This window comes from Puma concolor, chromosome B1 (assembly GCF_028749965.1).
Source record: "Puma concolor isolate L17-30 chromosome B1, mPumCon1.1.hap2, whole genome shotgun sequence".
Lineage (NCBI taxonomy): Eukaryota > Metazoa > Chordata > Mammalia > Carnivora > Felidae > Puma > Puma concolor.
This window is the reverse complement of record NC_141670.1, coordinates 7,129,767-7,144,745: the sequence shown is the minus strand read 5'-3', so window position 1 is coordinate 7,144,745 and position 14,979 is coordinate 7,129,767. Positions and strand designations below refer to the sequence as shown.

The 14,979-nt window shown below is 44.0% G+C and overlaps 1 protein-coding gene across 4 annotated transcripts in view; it reads left to right on the top strand.

Moving 5' to 3' along the window:
- LOC112869941 (zinc finger protein 705A-like) overlaps window positions 1-5,911 on the top strand; it is a 30,758-nt gene extending 24,847 nt beyond the window's left edge. For 3 of the 4 annotated variants that reach the window (XM_086703115.1, XM_086703113.1, XM_086703114.1), the window contains exons 4-8: window positions 662-747; window positions 2,509-2,635; window positions 3,350-3,445; window positions 3,911-3,993; window positions 4,436-5,911. In XM_086703115.1, coding sequence (XP_086559241.1) covers window positions 736-747; window positions 2,509-2,635; window positions 3,350-3,445; window positions 3,911-3,993; window positions 4,436-5,083 — 966 coding nt within the window. In that variant the 5' untranslated portion in view covers window positions 662-735 and the 3' untranslated portion in view covers window positions 5,084-5,911. The remainder of the gene's footprint in view (window positions 1-661; window positions 748-2,508; window positions 2,636-3,349; window positions 3,446-3,910; window positions 3,994-4,435) is intronic. The other variant, XM_086703116.1, reaches the window with a different exon arrangement.
- Window positions 5,912-14,979: the final 9,068 nt, after the last annotated feature.

Genomic DNA, 14,979 nt, shown 5'->3' with positions numbered 1-14,979 from the left:
AGGAACGCTCTGACTCCTACAGTCCTCCTTTCTGATGCAGGGGAACAGAATGAGTGCCACTGATCTCTCCAAACGGGTAAGTCCTTGAGTTGAGTAATCCTATCATAAACTTAGTTTTTTGACATCCACATCGGGGGCGGGGGGGGGGGGGGGGGCAGATCGCAGAGGTGGAGTTGAGGGAGAGCAGAAAGGCAATGTGGCTCCAGAAGGTTGCCATGGATGCTGGACAACCACTGCTTGTGTAGGAGAATAGGGAAATCTGAGAAAGTCGAGTATTTACCTCCAGATGGAAATCAAACTCGACACGCGGCCGAAGTCCAGGATCCCCACGCTCTGGAGTCACAGAGGGAACTGAAGAACTCTGGATGCCGTGGGCTGATTGCCGTATACACTCAATACTTTCAGTGGTCTTATCCTGAGACATCTATATTTGTATTTTTTTTGGGGGGGGGGGGTGTTTTTTTAGCAACTGTAGTCAGTCTTCTTAACTCTAGACCACGGTAGAGGAGGCGAGTCCTCTGCATTTCTTGTAGAGCGCGCTGCAGGTTGGTGGGGCTGGGTGGGGAGTGTCACATCCAGGTGAAGGTTTGGGGCTTCATGACAGTTTGGACTGGACATTATGTGCAGGACTGCATCTCATGGCTTCTTTCTCCGTCCTCAGCTTTGCCTGCTTAGTGCTTGGACTGCCAGTGAGCGAGGACCCAGAGAAAGACACCTGCATCTGGGTTATTGACAATGCAGCCACTGGTGAGTGGGGATCGCCTCTTTCCGCTTACACCCTTGTGCCATCTGACGGGCGGGATTTTCCCATTGGCACGCATATTCCAGGTGCAGTCAGGAAGTATTCAGGGATTCGAGCTCCGGTGAAATCTCCCCAGGACTCTGGGATGGTTCTAATGGGTCAGGAACTCCTCAGTAACTAATAACCTTTCTGCCTCACACTAGTTTACTCTCGCCTCCATTAAGCTTATGTATTTACAGAAAAGAAGAAAGCAGTTTTTTCTCTAACTTAGTCCATATCCTTACCGGGAAATGATTCACTCACTAATCACGCTGTTTGCTATAATGGTCCTTTGTAAAGGGTTGTGATGAAGAGATGAGCCAGGAGGGCAACACTGTAGTCCAATAGGGAGGTGGGTTCTGACAGTCCAGTGTTACAGGTCCTGGTTGGGGTCTTTGGGTGTGAAAGGAGCACGAGAAAAGTTTAGGCCAGAAAAGGCATGAAGGGTCACTCATTCTGTCCAGTTTTAAAGTTCTGATAGAGTGTATTTGTACTTTTGGAAACTTCTTAAGAAGAGAACTCACTTTTCACTATCATTCATGTTCCCAGTCACACATTTTGCCTTACTGTAATTAATTAACGTTTTAAGAAAATATTTCTTAGCTGCAATTAGTGTACAGGGAGTATTACTTCCGTAACTGTGGCTGTATACTCAGGACAAGGGAGCAGAGTACAATTTAAGATCCTGCAGAAACTTTTTAAGAATTAAATAAACCAAAACCAGTCAAGAGACTTCTGTTATCCTTTAGCAGAAGCACCAGATAGGAGACGGTGATAACTGTGTCTGAGGTCCCAGAGAAGATGGGGATTGGGAGACCTCGTGGCACAGGACCGGTCAGGCCAGGACTGTCCCCCAGCACAGCCGTCTCAGAGGTCCCTGGCTTTGCTGCTGAGCCTTCTGACCTTGTCCTTTATTATGAACATCTGCGTCCCATAGAGATGAGCAAGACGACACTATTTTTACCAAGTTCTTTATGAAACCTGTTCATTTTTGAAGAATGCTACAGACGGTTTCAAGGTTCTTGGGACAATGTAAGGAGTAATAGGCAAATGGCTTACATTTAATACGTTTACTTAGATAGGAAGAACTTCGTACATTAGTTTATCAGGTCTTTCAGTACTCGTAACAGTTTATTAAATGTTTACCTATGGGAATGGCGTCATGGTTTAAAGAGACAAGTCACGGTTATTGTTTGCCTTACAGTGAGTCGGTAAAGTTACTTGAAATTACCAGAAAGTGAGTTTTAGTTATTAATTTTCAAGTGCCACATATCAGAAACCATCATTACCAGTTTTTATTTTAGACTTTGTCTTTATTTTACGTATTTACTTTTGTAAGTAGGCTTCACACCCAGTGTGGGGCTTGAACTCAACAATCCAGAGGTCAAAGAGTCACCTGCTGTACTGACTGAGCCAGCCAGGAGCCCCTAGAAATACCAGTTGTTGTTGTTTTTTTTAAAGTTCCAGGTAATATTATGTCACGCTTCACGTGATACCCCCTTATAAAGAAGTTTTATTGCTTCAGACTGGATGTATCTCTGTGATGAATCTGAAAGGCAGCTGCCCATTCGGTACGGAGAATGAGCTGACGGAACCCCACGTTCAGTTTGATCTTTCGACACACCCGGCGCCTCCGCCCCCTTCCTCAGAGCTGTCAGCTCAACCCTCCTACTCTGGACGCCTGTTGGGAGTGCTCGGTCTAAACCGGAATATCCATGATGTTTCAGGAATCAGTGACATTTGAAGATGTAGCTGTAGACTTCACCCAGGAAGAGTGGGCCCTGCTGGACGCATCCCAGAGAAAGCTGTTCAGAGATGTGATGCTGGAAAATATACGTCATCTGGTCTCCCTGGGTGAGTCTGCCAGTACGTGTGTATCGGTATGCATGTATACGTATACAGATGGGTGGGTCAGGAGGTAGTCAGTCCATCCGTCCACAGGAATCTGGAATAGCTTCGACGTACCCACTCCACATTCTTCCCTGAATCTTTCATAGACCTTCCTGGAAAAATAAGTTATTTCTTTGTATTTTGCTCCATCTAGTTTGTCACCCCACTAGAATGTAATCTTAGCCACAATTTAATGTCTTTGTTGCTACTCAGTCTCTAACACAAAGAGAACTGGGAACTCAGTATTTCTGAATGTAGAAATAAGCTGATTAAACATTTTCTAAATAATTATTCTGCTCTAGTCACTGTGGCAAGAGTTGAAAGCAGACTAATGAAAACAATAGAACTTGGTTATTCTTGTAGAGCTTATGTTTGTTGGTGTCTGTTTGAAAATAATATTCAACCCACACTGGAGATATTCAGCGTGTAATGTGGACTGTTTGGCGTTCTTTGAGCTTGGGCACAGACATCAGCATCCAGAGGTCTTCACTGTTGTGAACACAGTCTGGATGTCAGTGTTCTTTTCTATTCAAGTGGTGCCTGGGGTGAACTTCAGTGTTGTCCTTGTCCTTCCTCAGTAGCCTGTCCTGGACTTGATGATAATTACTAGCTTCGGGGAAGGAGAGGACTTTTATCAGCACAGAATTCAAAATCCATGTACCTTTTTTCAATGACCAGGGTACCAACATTGCCAGTCAGATGTGATTTTCCAGCTGGAGCAGGGAGAAGAGCTGTGGGCTGAAGGAAGCGGATCTCTCCAAAGCCAGGGTCCAGGTGAGCCGCAGGGACCTGTGCTTAGTAGGCGACGTGCCTGCTCAGTAGGGAGCATGTTCCTGGAAATGCCGGCTGAAGGTCTTGTCCAGTGAGGGATGCTTCCTAAAATGCGAGGAAGGACACTGGGGTAGAATTCTTCAGTTACCATTATTCCTCGCATGTGACAGGCACGGTTCATGTTTCCTCCTGCCACTGTCTTTTTTTGGCTTTAGGGAGAGCATATTCATGTGCTTATCGCAGTTAAATTTTCCCGCAGTAACTCACACTGCCTACCCAACTTCTCTCCCTTAGAATTTTTTTATAATTCAATTTGAAATCTTCACTTGCCAATTACTTAGTATTCCTGGAGTATTCCTTCCCTTGATTTATTTGCCCCCATCAAAGTCCCATGGGTCTTGGTGCTTTTCAACATTTTCATTCCCCTAATGCCATTCGAAATATTTGTGTTTTTTTCAATTGTTTTAGGTGGGGAAAGTGCCCTTAAAGAACAAGACATGATAGCCCCACAGCGTATCAGCAGCAAGGACACGTCTACGGTCACGCCAGAGGTGAGTTCCAGGGGTAGTCACCCAGCTCACTCAAAGACCTGGAAATAGGATGTTAGTAATTGAGCACAATAGCCTAATTTACATTAAATTGGGATTAAGCCTTTTTTTTTTTGAGCAAAAGGTTTAATGAATCTGAGCTCAAATCCATAACCTGAGATCTTTAAGAAAAGGTTTTTAAACATGGATCAAAAGTTCATAAACACTGATCGTATGCCTAGTCTTTGAAACATGTTAAGGTCTCCAAAATCAGGTAATAAGCTCTGCGGTTGGGATGCTACAAAAGGGGTTACTCCCCTGCATACATGAAGATTTTCCATCATGTGTATGCAAGTAATACTGAATTTTGATTGGAGACCATCACTGAATGATTTCTATTCCTATAGAGAAGGGAACGTATGGACATAGACAAAGCTTTACCAACCTTCCACCTCTTTCCCCAAAGCAGAAGTCTCCTTCGCCAGAGGATCCCTTTGAATGCAGTGACTTGGAAGAAGATTTCACTCGCAGCTTCATGGTGACTCGGCGTCTGCTGACTCCCACAGAAAAGACCCCCTGTGTCAGTAAACAGTGTCAAAAATCGGTTAGTGAGTCGTACCTTAATCAACACAAGCACCTTCACACTAGAGGTAAATCATGTGAGTGCCATCTGTGTGGGAAAGCCTTTAGCAATTGCTCCAGCCTGAGGAGACACGAGATGACTCACACCGGAGAGAAGCCCTACGAATGCCGTCTCTGTGGGAATGCCTTCATTCAAAGCTCTGACCTTAGAAAACACAATCTGACTCACACTGGAGAGAAACCGTACGAGTGTCACCTGTGTGGGAAAGCCTTCAGCCAGTCCTCCAACCTCAGACAGCACGAGAGAACGCACACGGGGGAGCAACCGTACGAGTGCCACCTCTGTGGGAAAGCCTTCAGTAAATGCTCTGCCCTCAGACGGCACGAGAGAACGCACACTGGGGAGAAACCGTACGAGTGCCACCTCTGTGGGAAAGCCTTCAGTCAGTGTTCTGCCCTGAGACGACACGAGGGCACCCACAACGGAGAGAAAATTAGGAATGCCTTCGGCAAATGTCCTGACCTCACATGACCCGCGTGGCACGACTGTCACGAAGGCGGGCACCACGTCCACCACAGCGGTTAACACTGAAACGCACCACAGGACTCGCACGTCGTTCGGTCTCATTCGTCGGACTCACGCAAACTTCTCTGGGAGAAATCCGCCGTGTGCCGTCCACGCGGCAAGACCTTCGGTCAGTGCTCCGACCACAGGCGACACGAGCGCACTCACTCTGTAAATGCGAGGAAGGGACAGGTTTGCGGCCACGGCACCTCCGCGCGGGAGAAGCCCGAGGTCGGTAATCACCGTGCACGCCGCTCAGCGGGCACCGGGCCTGCGCCCAAGAAAGCTCAGTGAGGTCTGAGTAGACGCTCGCCCCAGATGGAAGAGGGAGAACGCTCTTGAGGAACACCAAAAGTCACACCGCGGTGAAGACTCACGGGAACCCCTTGGCTCACAGAGAAGCCCCGTGGCGCATGTGAGGACACAGACCCTACAGAGCAGTGTCACCAGCAGAGGAGAATCCAGTGGTCACTCACTTCTTAGCCAACGTTAAAGTTCTTACCCTAAGGAGACATCAGTCGTGAAACCAAAGTGGAGGTAACTTCAGCTAGATTTCACATCAGAAAACTAAGTCGGGGGACAAAAACCTCTAAGAGAGCCTTTTGACGTAGAATTTAGCAAATATTTCAGGATTTTGAGAAAATAACTATTCATGGGGAAAATGTGGCATGTAAGTGCAAAATAGTAAGGTGATCCGGGAATACTGAATGCAGAAGTTTGTAAGAAATTAAATTTTTTCAATAGATTATTACTTGTAAATATTTAAACAATAAACCCTGTTGCTGAAAAATCTAATGTTGGTGAAGTTCTAGTTTTCTCTGTGCGGTTGTAAACGGGCTCCAGCCTGCGCTCCTCGGTACGTGGGTGAGACTCAGCAGGACTCCGTGTCTCCCCCTTTCTCCAGCAGTTTCTTCCACACAGATCAGGTCCGCTCTTTCCAACGTGTCACCGTCAGCTGCCTCCTGCGCCCTGGTGGCACACAGCAGGGACGCTCAGCCCGGCCCGGCAGGACCCTACTGGACATTAGTGTAAGCTGCAGGGCTGTCTCCTGCCTGTGCCCCTAGGCGATCACATGGGGCCAGGGAAACAGGCAGTGGTCTTTCCAGACCAACGACATTCCTTGGAGTTTTTCCACGAAGCTTCTTTGGGGGTAGGAGTTCATCCCACAACCATACCTAACATCTGCTCAAATGAGTCCTGAGTTATGTGCCTACCTGCGCTCCAGAGCCACGGCCGTGCACCCCCAAGCAGTCCTGCAAAGAAAACTAGTACCATAAAATCCCCTAACCTGTCAGACATCACAGAAGACTTTGGCATAAATGTACTCTTCTCCAAACAAAATGAAAGTTCTCACAGGGGCCGTCTCCCCAGCTTTGGTCCCAGGCCCTGGAAATGCTCTGCCCTTCAACAAACCCTAATACTGGACCTAAACCTCAAGGGGGGATGTTCTCTTCCCAAGCTGCCACAATCCTAAAATCTTAGCCTGGGACCAATTAAATGAGCACATCTCTGGGTGGAACTGATCGTTAAAAAAAATTTGAGAGACAGGGAGAGAGGCAGCATGAGCGGGGGAAGAGCAGAGAGAGAGGGAGGGAGACACAGAATCCAAAGCAGGCTCCAGGCTCCGGGCTGTCAGAATAGAACCTGATGCGGGGCTCAAACTCACAAACCATGAGATCGTGACTTGAGCCAAAGTCAGACGCCCAACCAGTGGAGCCACCCGGGCGCCCCAGATCATTTTTAAAAATTACCCACCAGTGATTTTACCCTGCAGCCAGGGTGAGTCGTGTGAGGACAATAAGCAATCAATGTCCAACATCTTGGCACCCAGGCTGGAGAGGCAGGTCTGTGATCAGGCAGGGACACAGGGAGGTATGAAGGGGACCAATTAGTGATTAGAAATTCAGACCCTGGAGACACACCTCATGGGTTTTAATTTCCACTGTCACAGCCAGTGAGATCTTGTTACTGAACCTGTGACTCATCAGTTCTAAGGCAGAACTAAGCTTACTGCTTTCATCTTCAGACTTACTGAAAAGACTGAGAACTCGGTTCTACATACACCAAGTTGTTATTACAGGTAATAGGTATTTTGTATTTGCCAGTGACACTGCATAAGCAGAGATGTGAATTTACCCCTCTGCCCTATTTTTATATTGAAGTATTTCATAACCATTCTTAAAAATATAAACAGGTGGTATTATATTCATCTGTTTATAACAATATGTACCTTATCCCCATGCTGCAGTTGATTTTTGCTATAATCCTGAGCCCCAACTAAATTTGAGACCATTTCTGGTGGCTCAGCTGGGAATCACACACCCTCTGCCCGTGTGTCTCCAGGAAGGAAGGGATCCTTCCTGGTGCCTCCTGGGGGTGGGGCCTGTGCTAGAGTTGGGACCCCTTCTGAGAGGATCTCATGTTCCAAGGGGCTTTATCTCCACCGACCTATGGGTGGAAGTGTGCTGGGCCGCTGTACTGAGATCAAGGGACTTCAGGGCAGATAAAGGAAAATCTATGACTACAAGGTGATGGAGTGACACAACTAGCTTTGTCTGGGTGGCACGTTGACAACTTGCTGTAAGGGGAAGTCCCTCACAAGTTGACTCCTTCCAGAGGAAAACAGCGTGGGGCCACCACCCAGAAGGGGAGGCTGGCAACAGAGCTCCGGGCGGGGCGGGGCGGGGGGAGAGCCATCTTCGCGTCCAGATGAAGTCTCGTTCGCACACAGGGAGTCCCCGGGTCACATCTACTGGGGGCTAGCAGCGCTGAGAGGATTGGACGGTCCACGGTTTACCTTTATGGCTAGTGGCTAGCAGGTGCAATGTCAGTATGCACAGCACGCAGGCTCTGAATGGTTACAAATCTGCTAATCCGAGCTGTTTACAACAATTGGGTGTAAAAATGCGAGTTTGGCACTGGTGGGTTTTTAAGCTCATGGGCCTGGTCTGCTGCAAAGAAGTAAAAAATACGGAGACCATCTTTGGCTCATTTATAAACGAGGTGATAATTTCAACTGATTTTTCTTCGTGTTCACTGGTTATTTCTTTTGCCTGCTCAAATCCAGGGTTGGAGCCTTTCGTCATTGTACTCTTCGGAATTGTGCTCTTCGGCTCCAGAACTTCTATTTGATTCCGTCCTATAACTTCTGTCTCCTTATTGAAACTCCCAACTTGGTGAAATAACGTTCTTCTGGTTTCCTTCAATCCTTTGAGCCTCACGGAGACACCTGTTCTGAAGCTTCTGTCCAGCACGTGCACGGTCTGTGCTTCCTCAGAGACCGCATCTGTCCGATCTTCTTTTCCCCAGGGTGGGGTATACCTTCTGATTTCTTCACGTGACTCATAATTTTTTGCCGAATACTGGATATTTTGAATATTAGAATTGGTCCTCAGAAATCAGATTCTCCTACTGTCCCAGGGTCTGTTGTTATGTCGCTTGTTCAGTGATTTTCTCAACTCTTTGTAACGGCTATTCGGCGTGTGTGGCCCTGAAGTCTGTTCCGTCAGCTCAGGGGTCACCTCGTGACTTGAGACCGATCTCCTTCAACAACCGCGGCCAAAACACCCCGGTGCAGCGCCAGTCACGGCAGACTGACTCTGTAGGCGCTCTCCTCCAGGGCTCGGGCAGGACGTCGGCCCTGTCCCACCCTTCGCTGCACCTGCTCCAGTGCTGACGGTGGACTCGCGTGGTGCCCTCACACGTTTTCCCAGCACGTGTCCAACCGCAGGCATCAGCGTGGCCTTCAGATGCCGAGGCGCTCGGCAGGCTTATCTCCCAGCTTCCTCCCTCGGGGACTCCCTGGTCCGCCTGCCTCCCGCCCCTGTGCTCAATCCCTGCAAGTGCAGCTAGTAGATTTCAATGAGATGCTCTTGACATTGCCAGCCAGGAGGGTCCTTCAGCCCCCAGAAAGTTCTAAGGCCGTCGCAAAAGGAGAGCCCGTCCCTCCTGGAGCCCCCAGACGGGTCCGAACGCACAACTACGATTCCCTGAGAACGACGTTTGCGTTGCCCTGGCAACAGAAGGCTGCGTCGGGAACGTGGGCCACTCACGGCTGCCACAAAGCTGGGGAGTGTGGCACAGTAGGTGGGCAAGTTAGAACATCACACTGCTGTTTTACTGAAATCAAATAGCTTTCGTTCTTCACGAAGCATCCCCCCAATTATTTGAACTATCAATACCTCATTCTCCGACTTAATTTTGCAATTTTTGTTTTCCTAGTCCAGTTCTGTTTCCCCTGGCATTTGAAGATTTTAACTTACCTCTACTCTCTAAAAAATCTTACTAACATTAGGTAAATATGTAGAAGGAATGTTATCTGTTGTGTCCAAATTCCGAATAACCAACAATTTATCCTCAAGGATTCAGTTTCATTTTATTACTTCCTGAAGACCCCAACTAACTGCCTTGTGTTTAGAGACAACACACATCATCATGGTATAACATATTTAAATACCCCTACCTTTATTTTCTAGACACACTACAACATAAAAAGTTATTAGTGTGCGTTTCTCTGGGGAAAGCTTAATCTATGGCCTATAAGAAAGAATTATGGGAAATACCCTGCTACCGCGGTTTTGGATTTTTGTTTTTTGTTTTCCCAGGACAAAAATTTAGTAGAACCCTAAACCTACTCCATATTTTAGTGACCTCCATTTCCAAAACTAGAATACAAACTCCCAGAGGAACTTAACATTGTTTTCTCCTGGTATATTTTACTAACACCCAGCAGGAGAACTCAATTCAAGACTCAGAGCTTTGGCAAGGCTGTTTTCCACATTACACAAATATTCTTGTGGTAAATACCTTTCAAACACTGCTCACATGTCACTCCATAAAGCCGGTCTTAATTCTATCAGCCCAAGTTAGGTCCTGGACCCTGAGACCTTTCACAATACTTGGCTTTCATGTCTCTGGTACAGGTTTTATTTCAGTGTATCACTTCTCTGGAGATTCTCCTTGAGTGTTCATTTATTCATCAAAACCGTGTACATGAAACATACCAGGCATTGGTCTGAGAGCTCAGGATGCAGAGATGAACACAGAATTATTTCTGACTTCAGAGTCGGGTGGGTGTTATATCCAGATCTTAGCTTGAGAAGCAGCAGTACAAGGCAGAGGTTACAGGAACATATTTAGAACCAGACATTGTCTGAAGACCACGTCTACCATTTAGGAGCTGTGGGGCTTTGAGTAAATCATTTAACCATTTACTAATTGTGGATAATATTTCATAGGATTTTTTGAGAACAGAATGAGTTAAATCATGTAACGCATTTACAAACATGGCTGGTCTAGAAGAACTCCATGAATATATATTTTTAAAAATTGAGATGTTTCCTTGGAAAGCTTTCTTAAATGTCTCCACATTGTTCAAAATACCACGCTAATACCATGCTAAAGCAACACATTATGCTAATTATAAATTTCTATGCAACTAATCACTGTAGTATGGTATTCTGAACATACACATTTGATACATGTCACTAATTTGATCGATACCATTAATCTGTGAAGGAAGCACCCTGACTGCATTTGGCTTGATCCTCAATCTTGCGTGTTTGTCAAGTAGTCTTCAAACCCATGAGAACATCCCACCTGCTCATCGATTTCACACACAAAAAATGGGGACCTTTTGTTTGTACACTATTGAAAAAGACTACCCTACTTAAGTGCACAGAATAAATTTTGCATACAAATAATGAGCTGAGCAGAGCACAGATCTCCCATAACCATGGGGTGTGGGGAGACAGGGTGGTAACAGCTTCCACCCTTTCATACACCTGCCAGAATTGCTCCGTTGTCATGGCTCATGCCAGGTAGGCTTTTATTTTTTTTTTTTTTTATTTTTTTTTTTTTTTTTTTTTTTTAAATTTTTTTTTTTCAACGTTTTTTTTTATTTATTTTTGGAACAGAGAGAGACAAAGCATGAACGGGGGAGGGGCAGAGAGAGAGGGAGACCCAGAATCGGAAACAGGCTCCAGGCTCCGAGCCATCAGCCCAGAGCCCGACGCGGGGCTCGAACTCACGGACCGCGAGATCGTGACCTGGCTGAAGTCGGACGCTTAACCGACTGTGCCACCCAGGCGCCCCGTTAGGCTTTTATATCAAAACCATCTTTCCTTAACTTCTTCATAATAAGAACATTTCCAGCTTTTCTTTCATATCAGTAAAGTCAATAAACTATTTTGACTGTTGATATTTTATGATTTTAGGAATATACCTTATAATCTAGTATATTGTTCATAATGAATGACTTCTGTTGCAGAATGGAAAAGCATGAAATGTATTTTGCTTCCTGTGTCCTTTTTTTTTTTATATCTTTTTAATGTTTGATTATTTTTGAGAGAGACAGACAGACAGACAGACAGACAGTGTGAGTGGAGGAGGGGCAGAATCGGAAGCAGGCTCCAGGCTCTGAGCTGGCAGCACTGAGCCTGAGGCAGGGCTCCAACCCATGCACTTTGAGATCATGACCTGAACTGAAGTCGGACACTCAACTGACTGAGTCACCCAGGTGCCCGTGCTTCACATGTTCTTAACAGTATTTGAGGCCTACTGTGATTTCCTCATTAGAAATTCCATTTGAATTTTGTTAAACATAACAGGCAAATCTTTTTGCCTACTTAATAGTAGCTTGTAAGGCCAACTATAGTTACAACCATTTCTAGGGTTGGGCCTCCAATAACGATATGAGGTATTTCTTTCCCCCCCAAAAATAACAGCATCTGAAAGCTTTTACAAAATAGTCTGCCATTTTTACTTTTTGTTACTCTACAAACCACCATCTACGAAACTCAGATGAAATGTTTTTAAAACTCTCCTGTTTGGGTAAGCACTACAAAAAGCTATCAGATCTTCATGGTGCTACATTCTGTTTCCACTCTTACAAACCTTAACAAGTTTCTTAGTTGGATAGTTGGATAGATTTGTGCTAAAAGTGTGTATGGAAACACACAAGAACAAGAATCCTTTGGAGTAAGGAAGCCAATTACAGTGAATCAATTCACCATTAGAAGTGCTATGAAATCAGCCTTTGGAAATGTTGAGACAAGATATGACAGAGAATTTTAAAATCTGAATGCTGACCCTCTTAGAAAAGCTATTTTTAGAGAGTAAGACACATAAACTCAACCATACCAGAACCACACACACACACAAACATATGCAATACACAATCATATATTAGTTCTATTTACCCATCTATGTCAAAATTCTTCCAAATTAAAAAAATAGAGAATATGACTAGTACACTGTCGATTACGAGTTATTAATAGTAGGAATAATCAAACATGTAAGTAAGTGTTAGAAAATTATAACAGTGTTTTTAATAAACTTTTAATTTTGGAATAGATTGCATTCAGAATAAATTTACAGAAAATTTGCAAAAATATAAAGATATTTCCCGTATACCTAAGACCCAGTTCCCTCTCTTACCATCTTGCACCGCTATGCCATTTTTGACTCAATTTATGAATTAATATGTCATCAACTAAAGTCGATACGTCATTCCGACTTCTGTAGGTTTATCTTTACTGTTCAGACTCCCATCTAGTATACCACATCATATTTATTCATCATGTCTCCTTAGGATCCTCTTGGCTATGACATTTTCTTAGACTTTGGTTTTTGATGACTTTGACAGTCTTTAGAACTACCATTCAGGTTTATCTGATTTTTTCCCCCATGATTAGAATGTCTGTGGTTTTTGGTATTGAGAGGAGGATAACAGAGGTAAATAGCCATTTTGATTACTTCTTTATCAAGGCTCTATGCTTTCAAAATGACTTAATAGTGCTGTCAGATTTCTCCACTGTGAATTTACTTGTTTTCCCGTCCTTACTATTCATACTCTTTGGAAGGAAGTCACTGTATACAGCCCACATTTAAGGAATGGGGAGTTATGTTCCACCTCCTCGAAGAACAAAGTTATGAATCAGTTACTTTTGTTTTTTTTCTCTTGGTATGAGTACTATCTATTCTTTCCCATTCATGTATACACATCAATTCATATCTATAGATTTTATACTTTGAATCAGAATTCAATTCTACTTTATTTTGTCGTCCAAAGTATTTCAACTTTGGCATTAGGAGATCTTTAATTTGGCTCTTGTTTTCCTTTCACTTAACCTCATCTTTATTTTTTGTTTTCTTAACTAACTTCCTTTTTAGAAACTCAAGGTTCTTCAGGATTGTCTGTACATTTCCTGCCCAGTCCTAATATCAGCCATTTCTCTGAGGAGCCCTGGTTCATCCTATTGGAGACCAGTATTAAACCCAGGTTCTAGAGCTAAATGTGCGTGTTGCTACGGAGTGCCATTGCTTCTTGACCCTCTCAGTGGACAGTGCAAGGAACTGTGTGTGTGCACGCGCTAACCTACGAATATACACCCAACTATAAATATTGTTTATGAAAGCCATCTGTATCTGTGCTAAGCTAAGCACTAGTTCATAGTGATGTATCCAACATGGATTATTCCAACCTCCTTTCCATGCTTATCTCTAACTTCCTACCCTAAAAGTGAGGTACCTGGCTCCTGCTATCCGCCATCCTTTTTTAATTGTTAAATTCCAGTTCATGTGTATAGTGGTTTCAGAACTGTTAACTAGTACCTCCCTGGGAAAGAACTTTATCAAGTTGAGTACACCGTTTATGTAACAATTCCTTTTGGTTTTGGTCTTACAGACTCCACTCATTCCAAGTTACTTAGGCCAGCCCCACCCTTCCTCCACCTACAGCCTCTTTGTTTCATACTTTTTAGTAAATTCATTGTGTAACATTCTTATTCCATCTTGGGATTAAGCTAGTTCCCTAAGGATTATTTTCAAATTTAAACTCATTAAGATTCACCATTTTGGCTGTAAAATCGTAAGGGATTTGACAAATGCATAGGGGCAGGTAATCACCATTAAAGAGTCATTTAGAACGTTTCACTTATTCAATCTTCTCCTTTCATAGATCCCGGGAATCTACTCATCCATTTAGCATTTCTATAGTTTTGCATCTTCTCCAAGATCATACATAAAGAGATAATACAGTAATGGTCATTTTCAGACTGGCTTCTTCTACAGAGAAATATGCATGTAACCTTCATCCATGTCTTCATATGGCTTCATACTTCATTGTTTTTTCATCACTGGATACTATTCCATTTCACGGTTGTACGTTTTGGTTATATATTCACCCACTGAAGGACGTGTCGGCTCCTTCCAGTTTGGGGCCATGATGATAAAGTTGCTATAAATATTGGTGTGCTGTTATGGTGTGGGTATAAAGTTTTCAGTCCAGATGGATAAATATCTGGAAATACAATTATTATGAGACGAGACCATGTTTGCATTGTAAGAAACCTGCCAGACTGTCTTCTAAAGTATCTGTGTCACATTCCTTCCCACCACAGGTCCTCGTGGTTCCTCAGGCTGGTCAGCAGAATGTTTTGTGAATTTTTCTAAATTTTAGCATCATCTTAATGTGCAGTAGTAAGTGGTAACTCACTTAATGTTATTTTCCCTAAAAGTGAGTCGTGTTGAGGATGTTTCTGTATATTAATTTGCTATCTAAATTCTGTATTGGTATCTCTCCTCAGAACTCTACTCATTTTTATTTTTTAAATTTTCTTCTTTTTAGGTGTTATGAGTCTTTACCATATTTTCCATACAAATCCTTTCTTCTGGTATCTGTTATGCAAAGATCTCCTTGTCTGCAGAAGCCTTTCCATTCTCTTAGCAGAATCTTCTGCAGAGTAATATTGTAATTTTGATGAAACTTGCCATTATCGATGTTTCTCTTTCATGAATCATGCTTTTGGTGTTGTATACAAAAACTTAACCTCTAGGCCCAAGTTCAAGTAGGTATTTTCTTA